At 43.2% G+C, this 14,331-nt stretch overlaps 1 protein-coding gene across 1 annotated transcript in view; it reads left to right on the forward strand.

The window, feature by feature from the left end:
• The first annotated feature begins 1,739 nt into the window (after positions 1–1,739).
• Positions 1,740–14,331, forward strand: part of RGS20 (regulator of G protein signaling 20) — an 80,748-nt gene continuing 68,156 nt past the window's right edge. Inside the window, 1 exon segment of the mRNA XM_007464023.1 lies at positions 1,740–1,904. Within this exon segment, the coding sequence (XP_007464085.1) occupies positions 1,740–1,904 (165 nt within the window).

Raw genomic sequence — 14,331 nt, forward strand, 5'->3', positions numbered from 1 at the left:
GGTCACAAATATTTTCTCCTATGTTTTCGTTCAAGAGTATTATAGTCTTAACTCTTATATTTTAGTCTATGATTCATTTTGAGTTCAGTTTTTTTTTTAAATAAATTTATTTATTTATTTATTTTTGGCTGCATTGGGTCTTCATTGCTGCACGCGGGGTTTTCTCTAGTTGTGGCGAGCGGGGGCCACTCTTCGTTGCGGTGTGCGGGCTTCTCATTGCGGTGGCTTCTCTTGTTGCGGAGCACGGGCTCTAGGCGCACGGGCTTCAGTAATTGTGGCACGCGGGCTCAGTAGTTGTGGCACACAGGCTTCAGTAGTTGTGGCTCGCGGACTCTAGAGCGCAGGCTCGGTAGTCGTGGCGCACGGGCTTACTTGCTCTGCAGCATGTGGGATCTTCCCAGACCAGGGCTCGAACCCATGTGCCCTGCATTGGCAGGCAGATTCTTAACCACTGTGCCACCAGGAAAGTCCAAGTTCAGTTTTTAATGTGGTGTGAGGTCCAACTTAATTTTTATGCCTGAGGCCATCCCGTTGTTCCGGCACCATTTGCAGAAAAGACAGTTCTTTCCCAATTGAATTGTCTTGGCACCTTCGTCAAAAATCAACTGACCATAAATGTGTGGGTTCATTTCTGGACTCTCAATTCTATTACGTTGATATATGTGTCTATCCTTATGCCAGCACCCCAGTCTTAGTTACTGTAGCTTTGTAGTAATTTTTCAAATTGAGAAGTGTGAATTCTCTAACTCTGTTCTTATTTTTTAGATTGTTTTGGATATTCTGGGTCCCTTACAATCTCATATAAATTTTAGAATCGGCTTGGTCAATTTCTGCAAAAAAGGGAGCTGGGATGTTGCTGGGGATTGTGTTAGTTTTGTATGTCAGTTTTGGGGGCCTGGGATCATTTTATAAAGGAAACTTCTCCAGTCTGTAGTCCCCAGTAATACATACCTGGGATCCTTACCTCTGTGCACCCCCAGAGCCAGCAGAGGCTACTTGGGCATTAGATACCGTTTGAGAAAAAGGTATTACGGTCTATCTATTTGCACTCTGTTTAATAATCTTATATTTATAAAGCACTTTACAAATAGGAATAGGAAGTATGATGTAGAAGCCAAGTCTTGGCTTAATCATTAGAGGACTAGTTACCGCCTAAGAAAATCACTTCAATTAATTCTATATGACCTAAGTAAAAACTGTAATAATTCTTGGGCTTAAGTTTGGGTATGAGTTTAGCACACATTTCCATCCACAAAGCTGACTGCTACTAAAGTGACCTTTTAAGAGACCTAGATAGATCTGGTGGCTCCTCTGCCTCTTGAGTGTATAGCCCCAAATTGTCAAGTATCACACACTACGAACACAGAACTGTGCCACGCAATCTATTTCCTTTATCATGATATACTAAGCAATATATCACTTGAATCATGTCTTTCAGTTTTGACTTAGCATTCAATTTGAATTAGGAATACACTGCTACCTGTAGAGGGCAGTCGTAACATACCTGGATGCTCAAAATCAGAGGCTCATCCTGGAATAGAGCTAACGGTCTGTGGATAAACTGCTGACCCACAACACAGATAATCCTTTTGCTTCAGTTGATGTAACTTTGCAGGGAGGCGCCCAGCAGACTGAGCAACAGACGAGCACCAGCCAAAGGAAGAGAAATAGAGTGGACCCTGGGCTGGTGGTGTTAAAATCAAGCTACAGGACTCATTTGGAGACTTTATTGTAAAAACATGCCTAGGCTTTCACCAGACAACCAAGAAGACCTCCAGAAACATTTCTCCAGACCATCTATGCGGATAGAATTTCTGCTCCCGCCCAGGGCTGAGGAATATAATGCGAACGTTCATCAAACCATGGAAAATGAAGGAGGCACCATGGCCAGGCACAATGTCAAGGTAAGACCATCTCCACAGTCCGTGACCTTTCTTGACAAGGAAAGGGTTTATCCAGAAAGGATACAAAACCACAAGCAAGCTTTAGTGCCAGTGATCACTCTATCTTATTGATGATGTATCAAAAATGCTTCCAAACCAAACCCAAGAGAAAAACTAGAACCTTAATAATTACCTGATCCTTCCAGTTTTCTCCAATCTAAACAACTTCCCTTTACCAAGGCAAACAATCACATTTTGTTTGTTTGTATGTTTCAGGAGGTAATGTTTTAAAAAGCAAAAAACCTAGACATAGATTTTTGTGGTTCTTGATATTAACCCTTAGATATTTTTCTCTGATATAAAAATTATATCCCATATAGTAATGAAAAGCTTTCTACAAAAATTGCTCGAGAAAACAAACTGATAAACTAATACAGGCACATAAGAACATTAAGGGGCTTAGGGGTTTTTTTCCTAAAGTCATAGTTTCCTAGGTGAATTTCCTAAGCATGAATTCTGCCACTAGATAACATGATTTCCCTAAAGAGTAAGCATTTTCCTGCTCAGTATTGTGTGTATCTTTGCAGAAAGTACAGTTTAAGTCTGTAAATCCTTTTAACTATAAATAGAACCACCTCTTAAAAGGTTATTCATATGGAGGGAGATGGGCACGTGTTAATACCTCTGACAAATAATGATCAGAACTCAGAATTAAATGCTGCAAATCCTACGACAGCAAAAACCTGTCCAAATCCTGTAGCACTAGAAAATCTATCTGTCCCTATGCTCATATCCTCATAATAATCATTATTTATTTGTAGACTCTAATTATCTGGATCTGCCCTTTCCCCAATGTTATTTTAACCAACTGGCACAAGGAGAAGAAAAATTGTGGGTTTTTTTAGTCATCAGGAACCTTTTTCTGTAGGAATGTACTGACCTTTACTTTTGAGCTTTCAGACAAATAATACATGAATTTCCACACCTCCTCCTATCACCGAAACACTAGGTCTTTAGGAAACTAGAATGAAATGGGGTAGAATGGCCAGAAGTCCTTAATTAATGGGCATCTAAATGAAGGCAACACACACAAAAGAAATTTCTGAAAGGTAGAATTTGGAGACAACTCTGAGGGAGCAGGCAGCAATAACAGTATATGTCATGTGTGCATATATATAATATACATGTATGTATATATATAATATGTGCATACACACATATAATTTCAAAGTTCTAACTGCCTTGGAGAGTATGCTTTAAGCAGAGTCATAGGCAAAGGACTGGAAAGTATCTATGAATGTGCAGTACACATTCCGACAGCATCCTGGAATCGACAGCCCTGGGGCGCTGGGCCCTCCGAGCTGCCATCCTGACCTCATTAACCCAGGTACTCAGGTCCCAGCCTGTGCAGCAGCAGGTGCAAGCAGTCAGGAGTGATCCAGTGGGATGCGACTGGCCTCTCCACTCAGTGTTGCCTTTTTCTATTGCGTCTGAATACAGATGCACATTTAGGCGGCCATGTCCCTCATCTAGCAAGGATCAGGATGGTAGAACGCAATGCATTTAATTCTACAAATATCACTGAGTCCTTACTATCTGCAAAACCTTGGGCTAAGTTTTGAGAAAGAGAAAGATTTTGTCCTTCCTCTCTGCAGACTCACAGTGTTATCAAAATTGCATCCTATCAGCATGAGTCCTGTCAATACTAGAGGCCATCTATGTGATTACACCCTTTCAATCAGTAAGGCAGTAAGACACTGAGATGGAATATGATTGATATGGAGTAAAACAACTGAAAAAGGCCTAATGAAAGAGTGGAAAAGGTGACATTTAAGGTAGACATGAAATAATATCTAGAAATGGAAAGAAGTAAGCAAAACATGGGCTGAAATGTGTCTAGATGCCCAGAGACCACGGTCTTAAATGCACAACTATCTGTAAAACTGTAAAACTTTTAGGAAAAAATGATAGGAAATCTTTATAACCTAAGGCAGGCAGAGTTCTTTTTGTTTCTTTTTGCGGTACGCAGGCCTCTCACTGCTGTGGCCTCTCCCGTTGCGGGGCACAGGCTCCGGACACGCAGGCTCAGCGGCCATGGCTCAGGGGCCCAGCCACTCCGCGGCACGTGGGATCCTCCCGGACCGGGGCACGAACCCGTGTCCCCTGTATCGGCAGGCGGACTCTCAACCACTGCGCCACCAGGGAAGCCCAGGCAGAGTTCTTATATAGCAAAAGCATAGTTCATGGAAGAAAAATTGATAAATTGGATCCCATCAAAAATAAAAACCTTTGCTCCGCCAAAGACCCTATTTAAGAGGATGTAGAGACAAGTTTCAGACTTTGAGAAAATATTTGCAAACCCCACATCTGACAAAGACCTTGTAATTAGAAATATAAAGAACTCTCAAAACTCAAGAATAAAAAACCCAAACATTCCAGGTAGGATGTGGGCAAAAGACGTGAACAGGCATTTCATCAAACAGCACACACAGATGGCAAATAAACACATGAAAAGATAGTCAGCATCATTACCACTAGGGAAATGCAAGCTAAAACACAATGAAATATCACTACTCACCTATCAGAACGGCTAAAATGAAACATAGTGACGAAACCAATTTCTAGATCACTCAAAGATTGCTGGTAGGACGGCAAAATGGTACAGACAGTCTGGAAAACAATTGGGCAGTTTCTTACAAAACTAAACATGCAACTATCGTACGGTCCAGCAATTTCACTATTGGGCATTTACCCCAGAGAAATGAAAACCTATGTTCACACAGACTCCATATGCTAATGTTCACAGCTGCTTTATTCATAATAGCCCCAAACTAGAAACAACCCAAAAGTCCTTCAAGGGATGAAGGATTAAATAAACTGTGGTACATCCGTGCCATGGAACACGATGAACCAACTAAGAGGAATCAACTACTGTTATGCAAAAGGAATGAACTACTGACACTGCCCCTGGGCTCAGTCTCAAGGGAATGAGGCTGAGTGAAAAAAGCCAATTCCAAAAGGTCACATTCTGTATGATGCCATTTATATAACATTGTTAAAATAAAATTATAGAAACGGAGAATAGATTAGTGACTACCAAAGACTAGAATGGTGAGGGTGGTGGATGCAGCTACAAAGGGGTGGTTTGAGGGAGCTTTGCAGGGATGAAACACTTCTTTATCTTGATTTCGGTGGTTACACAAACCTACACATGTGATAAAATTGCATAGAACTACACTCACACACACACTTGTGAAATCTGAGTAAGCTCTTAGAATTGTACCAATGTCAGTCTCCTGGTTTTGATGTTGTATGACTTATGAAGTTCCCATTGGGCGAAACTGGATGAAGGGTGCATGGGACCATTGTGTACATCCTTTTTTGGAACTTCTGGTGAATCTATAATTATTTCAAAATGAAAAATTAAAAAAAAGTAAAAGCCCTCCAAAGGCAGGTTAGACTGAAAACAACAACACATTTGTGTCGCATAAATGTGTTGCCTACATTTATTGTGGTTCTTCCTGTGTTCTTTTTATTTGGATTCTTAACCAATTTCATTAGGTCAGTAGCACTGATGTCGTTAGGCCTGTTTTAGAGATGAGAAAACAAGTTTGGAAAAACGTTTGGTTACATGTGTGAAGTCAGCTGAGTGGTGATTTGAACCTAGGTTTTTCTGACACTGATTTCATTACTAATTCGATAGATTCTGGCAGTGCTTTAGAAGCAGGCTATAATCTCGTGGGCTTGAAGCCAGTAGCCTCAATAGTGATTTCTCTGTGCATCCTGCCCAAAGCAGCCCAACACAGCCACGAATTTACTACAAAATAAATTAATATTCCCCAAACATACACACGCGCACACACCACACACACACACACACACACACACACTCACTCACAAACTTGGCTTCGTCAGAATTCTTTTTTCTCCACAAGGATTTTTGCTTCCTTCCATTCAGGGCACAAAGTACAAGCGGAAGGTGGGGTGCTCCCTGGACCAGTCCCTCTTTCTAATAATAAACGTGAGAGAGAGGAAACTTTCCAGCCACACTGGCAATAAATCAAGTCATCTACCCATCCATCTATCAATACAGATATATACGTATATGTGTGTGCATTCCTTCCCAGTAATAAAAGTGGTCAGAGCTTAGACAAGAAAGTGTTCTACACAAAATTATTGTTCATATCATTTCAATGTCGATGCCCCTCTAAGAGTACAGACTCCTAAGTGCTCTCCTGTTCCAGATGTGTGACCCCTTGAGCATCTGATCAAAGCACTTGTTTTGAGACATTACACACTAAAAGGAGAGAAACCAATTCCAAGGCCCCAAAGGGCACCTATGAAGACAGCGGAGCTTTGTGTGGCAAAAAGGATAGAAGAAAGAAGAGAGGAAAAAATATCTTAGTGAGAAAGGAATTATGCTTCTAGTATCCAGCACCTTCACATTAACGTATTCAGAAGACAAAATTGTTCTGTCCTGCCTCCAGTTGTGAAAGGGTAAGTTCGCTGAGAAGGACAAAGGTGGTTCTTATCTTTCCGAAGACCCTCTGAAAAGAATTCTGTACTAATCTGCTGAACACCTGAGAGGCTCACAAACCTGCTTAGGGAAAGGCTCATCTGGAAGTTTGTCGTGGTTACATCTCCCGTCCTTGGCGCGCACGGGTTAGCCGGGAATCCTTGGGTTCCTACTGCAGGTGTTTCCAGGTGAGCAAAGGCAGGAGGGGTCACCAGCCTCCAGACTCAGGGGCTTCTGGGAAAATGTGATTCTTCCTGCCCGTGGGAATATCATGTAAAACCCAGTGTCAGCGTCTTCATTCTCCACAAGATTTTTCTACTCTGAAAATAACTATACCAAAGAGATCCACATCAGTCCTATTCTTCAAAGTTTTAGATGAAAACTTTTAAATACAAGTTTTGATCATGTTTACCAACATTTTTAAAATTTAAATAATTGTCTTTCAGGGTTTTACATTAAAGATTGGGTCTTCGCCGCTGGATTATATTTTTAGAGGCAAACATCTCCACCAGCGCCACCAAATAATTTGGTTGAGCAAAGGTAGATTATTTTTATGGGCTTCTTTGCTCATCTGAAGTTTTTCTGAATGAGAATGGGTTAGAGGATATATAGCATTAGGTAGTTTTCTAACTTAGCTTGAGTTTGAAACTTAGCTTTTGTTCTTTCTTTTTTTTTTAATGAATATATTTATTTATTTTTGGCTGTGTTGGGTCTTCGTTGCAGTGCGCGGGCTTCTCATTGCAGTGGCTTCTCCTGTTGTGGAGCACAGGCTCAGCAGTTGTGGCTCGTGGGCTCAGTAGTTGTGCCTTGCAGGCTCTAGAGCACAGGCTTCAGTAGTTGTGGCTCACGGGCTTAGTTGCTCCATGGCATGTGGGATCTTCCTGGACCAGAGCTCGAACCCATGTCCCCTGCATTGGCAGGCGGACTCTTAACCACTGCACCACCAGGGAAGCCCTTAGCTTTTGTTCTTGAGACTGTAAACCTGGAGTTTCTGGACACACAAACGAATGGCAGTATTTCTAAAAGTGATGGCTCTGAAGTGCTTCGTGTATGTTACCAGTCACAGCAGGCTCAGGGCACATGGTAAGAAGCCTCTTATTCTTTGGTGTCTCCGGATTCTCACACACGGCTTGATTTGCAGGGTGTGTGACAAGAGCCACACAGGGCTTCTCTTCAGCCCAACCAGCATCGCTGCCTGGAGAGTCAGCCTAAGGAGCCAGGTGCTTTCTGCTGCCACTGGTAGCTTTGTTGTCAGTTGACATTGACTGAACCACCACGGCATACTCACGTAGGACAGAGAAGACACATCTTAATAACTCGTGCCCGTGTTCTATTCATTATAATATTCAAGCAGATGTTGCATTTCTCAGATGAGTGAGACATCACCAAAAACTGTAGAGAAGGAAGTTTTGCATGGAGATAAGACATTCTGCTGTCAATTTTGAAAAGGAGGGAGATTTTAATAGCAGACTGGACACCACAAAAATTAAAATTATCAAAGTAGGAAATATCGAAATAAAGAAATGTTTGAAAACGTCTATCAGAACCCAGAGAAGAAAGATAAATTAAAATTATGAGGGAGGAGAGGAAATAAGGGATACGGAGGACACAGCTTTGAAATCCCCCCTGGGGACAGACGAAAGGAGCAGGTTGAAAGGGGACCTGAGCAGTGAACTAGCAATAATCAATTTTCTTTAAAAATACAATTTTATATTCCTGATATAAATAAAGATTTCATATAACCATTTGAGAATACATATTGTATTCCGTCAGACAATAAAAACTAAATCTAGTAATATCTTCATAGAAGGTTCACATTTCAAAAATTAAGACACTAGTTCTATAAATATCCAAAAGGGGGGAACTGAGATTACCTACAAGGACACAAAAAAGAAACTTTACCTTATAATTCTCTGAAGCACTAAGTAACTGAAAACAATAGACTTATAACTAGAGAGCTTTCAAAAAGAAAAAAAGAAAAAAACACTGTGTCTCAAGACTTATTCATAGCCAGGTGTCATTCATGCCTGAACACAAGAGAGAGAGATTTTAAGATATGCCAGGACGTGGATGACACATGACACAACTGCACTTCCTGTATAATCACATGAAAATTCTTGTCAGAGCAACAAAAGATAGGGCAAAATGAGAACCCACGAATGGGACAGTCACGGTTCGGAGGGATTGGTGCTAACTATTGAAACAGTTAATCAGATGGAACCAATAGAGGTAAAAAGTGACTAAAGTGTGACTCTTCTTTAGAAGTGTGGTTATATCATAAAAAGAAAGGGGAAAAGAATGAGGGAAGAGGCTTACCTCTCCAGATTAACTGGCAGAGCGAGGGAGGCAGGAGACGTGTCTGGTGGAAGAAAGTTGGAAGAGTTCTGCCTCACCAGCATCTCTAAAGCGGAGGGAGGGGCGCCTTGGAGGGGGTGGAGCCAGATGCCGGCCAAGGGAAAGGCTGTGATGTGCCCTTGACTGTCTAAAGAACGTGTGTAGCTCAGGGCTTCCCTGGTGGCGCAGTGATTAAGAGTCCGCCTCCCTATCTAGGAGCTACGGGTTCGTGCCCCGGTCCGGGAAGATCCCACGTACCGCGGAACGGCTGGGCCCGTGAGCCACGGTCGCTGAGCCTGCGCGTCCGGAGCCTGTGCTCCGCAACGAGAGAGGCCACAACAGTGCGAGGCCCGCGTAGCACAAAAAAATGTGCGGCTCGAGTGGGACTGCAGTTATGCTTTTCAAAAAGTCCCAAGAGGCACGCGGAAGTGTTTGCAGAACAAATGACTGTAACTTTCAAGAGGAAGGTAGGGCAGATAGGCAAAGCAAAACCGGCAACATGCCGATAACTGTTGAAACAGTGATGGATATGAGGGTTCGTCAGTATATTTGCTCAGTTCATTATTTTTTTTTAATTTTGAAAATTAACATAGTAAAAACATTTTTGTTAAAAATCACTAAGACTAAAGCTTAGAATTTACCCTTTAAAATTAATTAAATAAATACATAAATACAGCTTTCCATATTCTATTTATATACCACAGTGGGAGCAGCTAGTATATGCTTTAGACTTTCACTGGATAGCAAGATTGAACTTAACCTTTCAGAAAAAATTTTAAATGGCAAAAAGATCCTGTCTGGAAGTCTAAAAAGTATACTGTAAAAACTCCTTCTTGGCTTCGGCATGCTGTTTAGACTTTTATTCATAAATTTTATCGCTCTCAGATTTTAAATTTATGGTTAGGAAGAAATATATCTAAGTCTCATTTCCATTGTGCAAAAGATCTCATAACATCATGTTGTTGGCTTTCCTGCCGAAATCAAGCCAGCCTTCACCAAACCATAAAACTGCAAACGTGTTAGAATATTTAAAGTTTTGCCTTCTTGTAGGGTAAAGATGTAGATGAAATTTACCGGGAATCTTAGATAGTAATCTTGTGTTATAGGTCCAATACGAACCATTTATTTCCATTCTGTGCATAAAGCAATTCAGATTAGGCTTGTATCATTTGAGAGCTTATTTTAGAAACCTCTGCAAAATGGTTTTATAGTTACTGCATTTTAAATGACTGAAATAAGTAGTTTTAAAATGAAGCAACTATGTTGAAAGATAATAGTTTAAACTATGCAGTGACAATTGGCATATATTCAAATATTCAAGAGTAAAACCCAAATTGCAGACTACGTAAGCAATTTAATTTGACGTCAATGATGTAACCAAATACGTTTTTCCATAAGAATCTATTTTGCTGATGTGATTTTGAATTCTCAACACTAAAAATTATAAGGATTCATTTTCAAGTGAGAGACCATTCTAAGGACTGTTATTCAAAAACAGACTGAGAATGAATTAAATATCATAAGCATAGTCTCAACATATTTTTGTAGCTGCCCGTTCAAACTGCACCTGACTACAAAAGAAAAGTAAACAGCAGGGAGACAGGAGCCGAGCAGCTCAGAAACCTGACCCCGGGGGTCTGTGGAAGGTGGTGGAAAAGGCTCAGACCAAGACTCGGCTGTCGCTGCCTCTCCACGGCCTCACTGCCAGTGCCCAGGAGAGAGAGTCCAACCCAGGGGGGTCTGGTGCCTACGCCTGGGTCAAAGCCCTGGCCATTCCACTAGCTGTGAGACAGCCTTGAATAGCTGTCCAGCACGAGTTTTGAGGGACTGCAACTTTGAAGCAGCGTGTGGACCTCCGAAGGCAACCACGCACTCAAAGGAGCGAGCCCTGATTTCGATGTTTGGGTTCGGGCATCTTGACATCTATCGCTCAAGAGCTTTATGATCACATCTCAGAGATAAATCCATACTTCTCCTCTATTTATCCCTAATTAGCAAAGATCCGTGGAGAGGCCCTCAACGACTGTAGTATAGTCCGCATACATCCCCTCCCCGAGGGGACATGGGTGGACGCTGAAGTTTTCGTGTGACCCTCTCTGCTCTCGAGTCAGACCAGATGCATCCAGTGTGGGTCACCTGATAACTCAGACACATGGGGACATGACTATTTTTACCTATAAGTTATCAGGAAAGGTTGCTTGAGGTTATGTAAAAAATCGTTGAGCAGAACATGGCCAAATGGAATGAATAAAACATGGCTAGAAAGAAATGATCAAAAGCATTTGATATTACCAATTTCGCTCCACATTTCCCAGTTCTGTAATAAATCTGCTCTCTCTGCTCCTGCAAGTTAGATTTAGTCCTGTTTATTTGAGACTCTGATCTGTGACCGTTTGCCCAGAAGGTCACATGTTCTGAAGGATGTATTTTTTGAAGTTTTCAGTGGAAGAGAGAGCGTTGTTCCGTCAGCACCATCCTGTACTTAATCATACGGACACTTTTGCTGCAGAACACGTTTGCTGGGTTGGCAAATAAGTGTCCGATCAGCAAACAAGTGCCAGGTCCTATCACTGCCTTTTCTCTGTTTTTGTCTTTTCCTAAAAATAGCTGTAAAGTGACTGTTTTTAACAACTCACCAGTGTCAGCAAAATCTGTAGGGCTCCCCTTTCCCAGAGTTTCTGTTTCAGAGAAGAAAGCCAGGCATGTCCGTCATTTGTTGGCCCCTCGGGGAGCCCAGGCTTTGGGGACCCGTCATTGCCCCATGTATATTCTGACAACATCGAGAGAGGCAAGTTATGAGGGAAGGAAGCAAAGGTCTGCCCGGCACCACAGCCATCAGCCTGGGTCCAACCGGGAGACGAGAAGTTCTCCTCGCTCTGCCCCCACCCACACCTGCCCCGGTTTCCCCAGGCATATACCCTGGGCATCTCAGCCTCTCATTCTGGCCTGGTTTCTCCCATTAAGAAACAAAGGAAGCTCACGGTCATTTGGCACTTAGATGTAAATGAACTAATGTATCGTTCCTGCTCACAAAATCTGCAGGGAATGTTAGTATTAGATCCCCGAGCATGAACTCTTCCAAGAGTGTAATGGGGGCAAATAAACTCTGACACGGTGTTTGGCGGCCTCTGGTCCCTCCCCAGAAGCCACGCTGTGGCCTGGTCCCACCCCAGCCCCATCTGGCCGGGGCTTCTACCGCAGCCGCCCTGCATCCTCCCTGTGTCCTCCCTTCACCCCAGAACCTCCTCTGTCCGATGCAGTCTCGGCCAAAGGCCAGATAACTCTGCTTGGCTCATCCATCAGAAATGGGCTGTTTTTTACAGACATGAAATCACAAGGGGGAGAGAAAAAAAAAAAGAATGCCTTTGGATTGTAGGAAATCGGGGAAGTGGAAGGCTGACTACATTTTCAAATTCCTCCTCGCTGAGTCAAGATTCAGCGCCCAGTGGCTTTCTTGTCACACAACCCTCCATCTCAGGCGCAGATGCAATCACCATGCTGAGGATCCCAAGAGCAACGCAGTGCTCCCTTGTTTTTTAAAAGACTGGAGGGAGTGAGGGACGGTAAATGGTGACATCTGGTGGAAATGCAAGCACTGCAGGATTTCAAACTAGTAAAACTTGAGGCTGGGTTGTAACTAATCAAAGTCTGATGACTGGAAGACGTCCTTTATCCCAACTACAGGAGTTCAGTTACGTGCGTCCTTCCGGCCTGCCCAGGTCCAAACCGCCACCAGGCACTGTGATGACATAAAGCAATCCCTTTGGAATGGCAAGCATGGGCTTTGAATGCAGGTCCAAGTTGGGTTTGATTCTCTGAGTCTTGGTTTTATCATCTATGAAATCACAACAGTTATACCTGTCACATATAATTTCATTTGGTTGGTTTTTTTTTTTTTATCAGATACTTTGAATATTAAAAAACAACGTGCGTCCAATGATCCAGGCTTCCCTGGGGAACCCCCAGGACCCATGTGCTTGATCTGTAGCCGGTTTCTCCCAGCACAGTTATTAACCTAGTTATTCCTCACACCTGCTGGGCACATGGTAAGAGCCCAGTCAATATTGATTGGCTGATTGATTAGTAGATAGAAATGCATTATTGCCCTGCTTCCTTCCCACCACGTGGGTGAAACCCTAATCAGAGATGTAAAGTTTTCTCTTGACCTCTTTAATCTGAGGTCACTGTTAAAATCTTTCTTCAGCCAAATGTCTCATGTCCCAAAGGAAATTAATGACAGCTATGAATCCTGAATGGCCCCAAAATGTGTCATTTCAAGTCGGTGCCAGCCTCCAGCCTCCTCAAGGAAAACACCCCTTTTAAAATGCCGGGCAGGGCTTCCGTGGTGGCTCAGTGGTTAAGAATCCACCTGCCAATGCAGGGGACACGGGTTCAAGCCCTGGTCGGGGAAGATCCCACATGCCGCGGAGCAACTAAGCTTGTGCACCACAACTACTGAGCCTGTGCTCTAGAGCCTGCAAGTCACAACTACCGAGCCCGTGCGCCACAACTACTGAGCCTGCGCTCTAGAGCCCACGAGCCACAACTACTGAAGCCCGTGTGCCTAGAGCCTGTGCTCTGCAACAAGAGAAGCCCTGCCTTGAGACAGGCAGTGAGACACTCGTGCACCGCAAGGAAGAGTAGCCCCCGCTCGCCACAACTAGAGAAAGCCCACGAGCAGTAATGAAGACCCAACGCAGCCAAAAATTTAAAATAATAATAATAATAAAATGCCAGGCAAAGCCTTCCAATTCAGCCAAGTCCAGCTCGAAGAAATCAGGGTCCTCTGACAAGTTCTTGGGCAGCTCGGTGAGGCTCGCACAGAGCCCACACAGCCCTCCCGGCCTGTCACAGGCTGTCTGCTTTGGACAGAACAATGGCTCCCCTTGTTCTTGCCATCCTGTTTGTTGATTTTTGTGCTTCTCCAATGTGACACTTGTGGATCTGGCCCAACGATGGGGACAAATGGAGTGCAGGTGTCCCCTGCGGCGTCAGGCCTTCTTGGAACACCCATTTTAATAAACTCATACCCCTGAGGCATGTGTACGGAATTGGAGCAGATTCTGTCCCACCGTTTCTTGTCTTTTGCAATTTAACAAGACATGAGACACATCATCTAGAAATTAAAAACCATGATTTTTAAAAAATCTTTTCATGACAGAAAATGTCAAATATACACAAAAGCAGAGAAAAACAGCATGATAAAACCCTAGGTACCCCTTACACAGCCTCCACAATCATCAAATCCAGGTCATGTCATTTCTAAGTTCATTCATTTAACAAATACTGACTGAATACACATTATGTCCCAGGACTGCTTTAGGCTTTTCAGGCATGGGTCTGAATAAGGCAGTCCTGACACATACTGGGCTTGGAGCCACACAGGGAAACGGACTGTCGCTGTCACCACCGAGGGCAGGAAGTGCTGTGGTCAGAGAAAGGAGACGGGCAGCTGACCCAGCCTTACTGAGATCCCCAGGGAAACGGCATCTAAGCTGAGCCTTGAAGGCTAAGTGGGAGATCACCCAGGAGAAGAGAAGGCCCAGACGGGGAAAGGGGCGTGATGCCGGCAGAGGGAACAGTTTATACCGAGAGCAG

This window comes from Lipotes vexillifer, unplaced genomic scaffold, assembly GCF_000442215.2.
Source record: "Lipotes vexillifer unplaced genomic scaffold, Lipotes_vexillifer_v1.1 scaffold69, whole genome shotgun sequence".
NCBI lineage: Eukaryota > Metazoa > Chordata > Mammalia > Artiodactyla > Lipotidae > Lipotes > Lipotes vexillifer.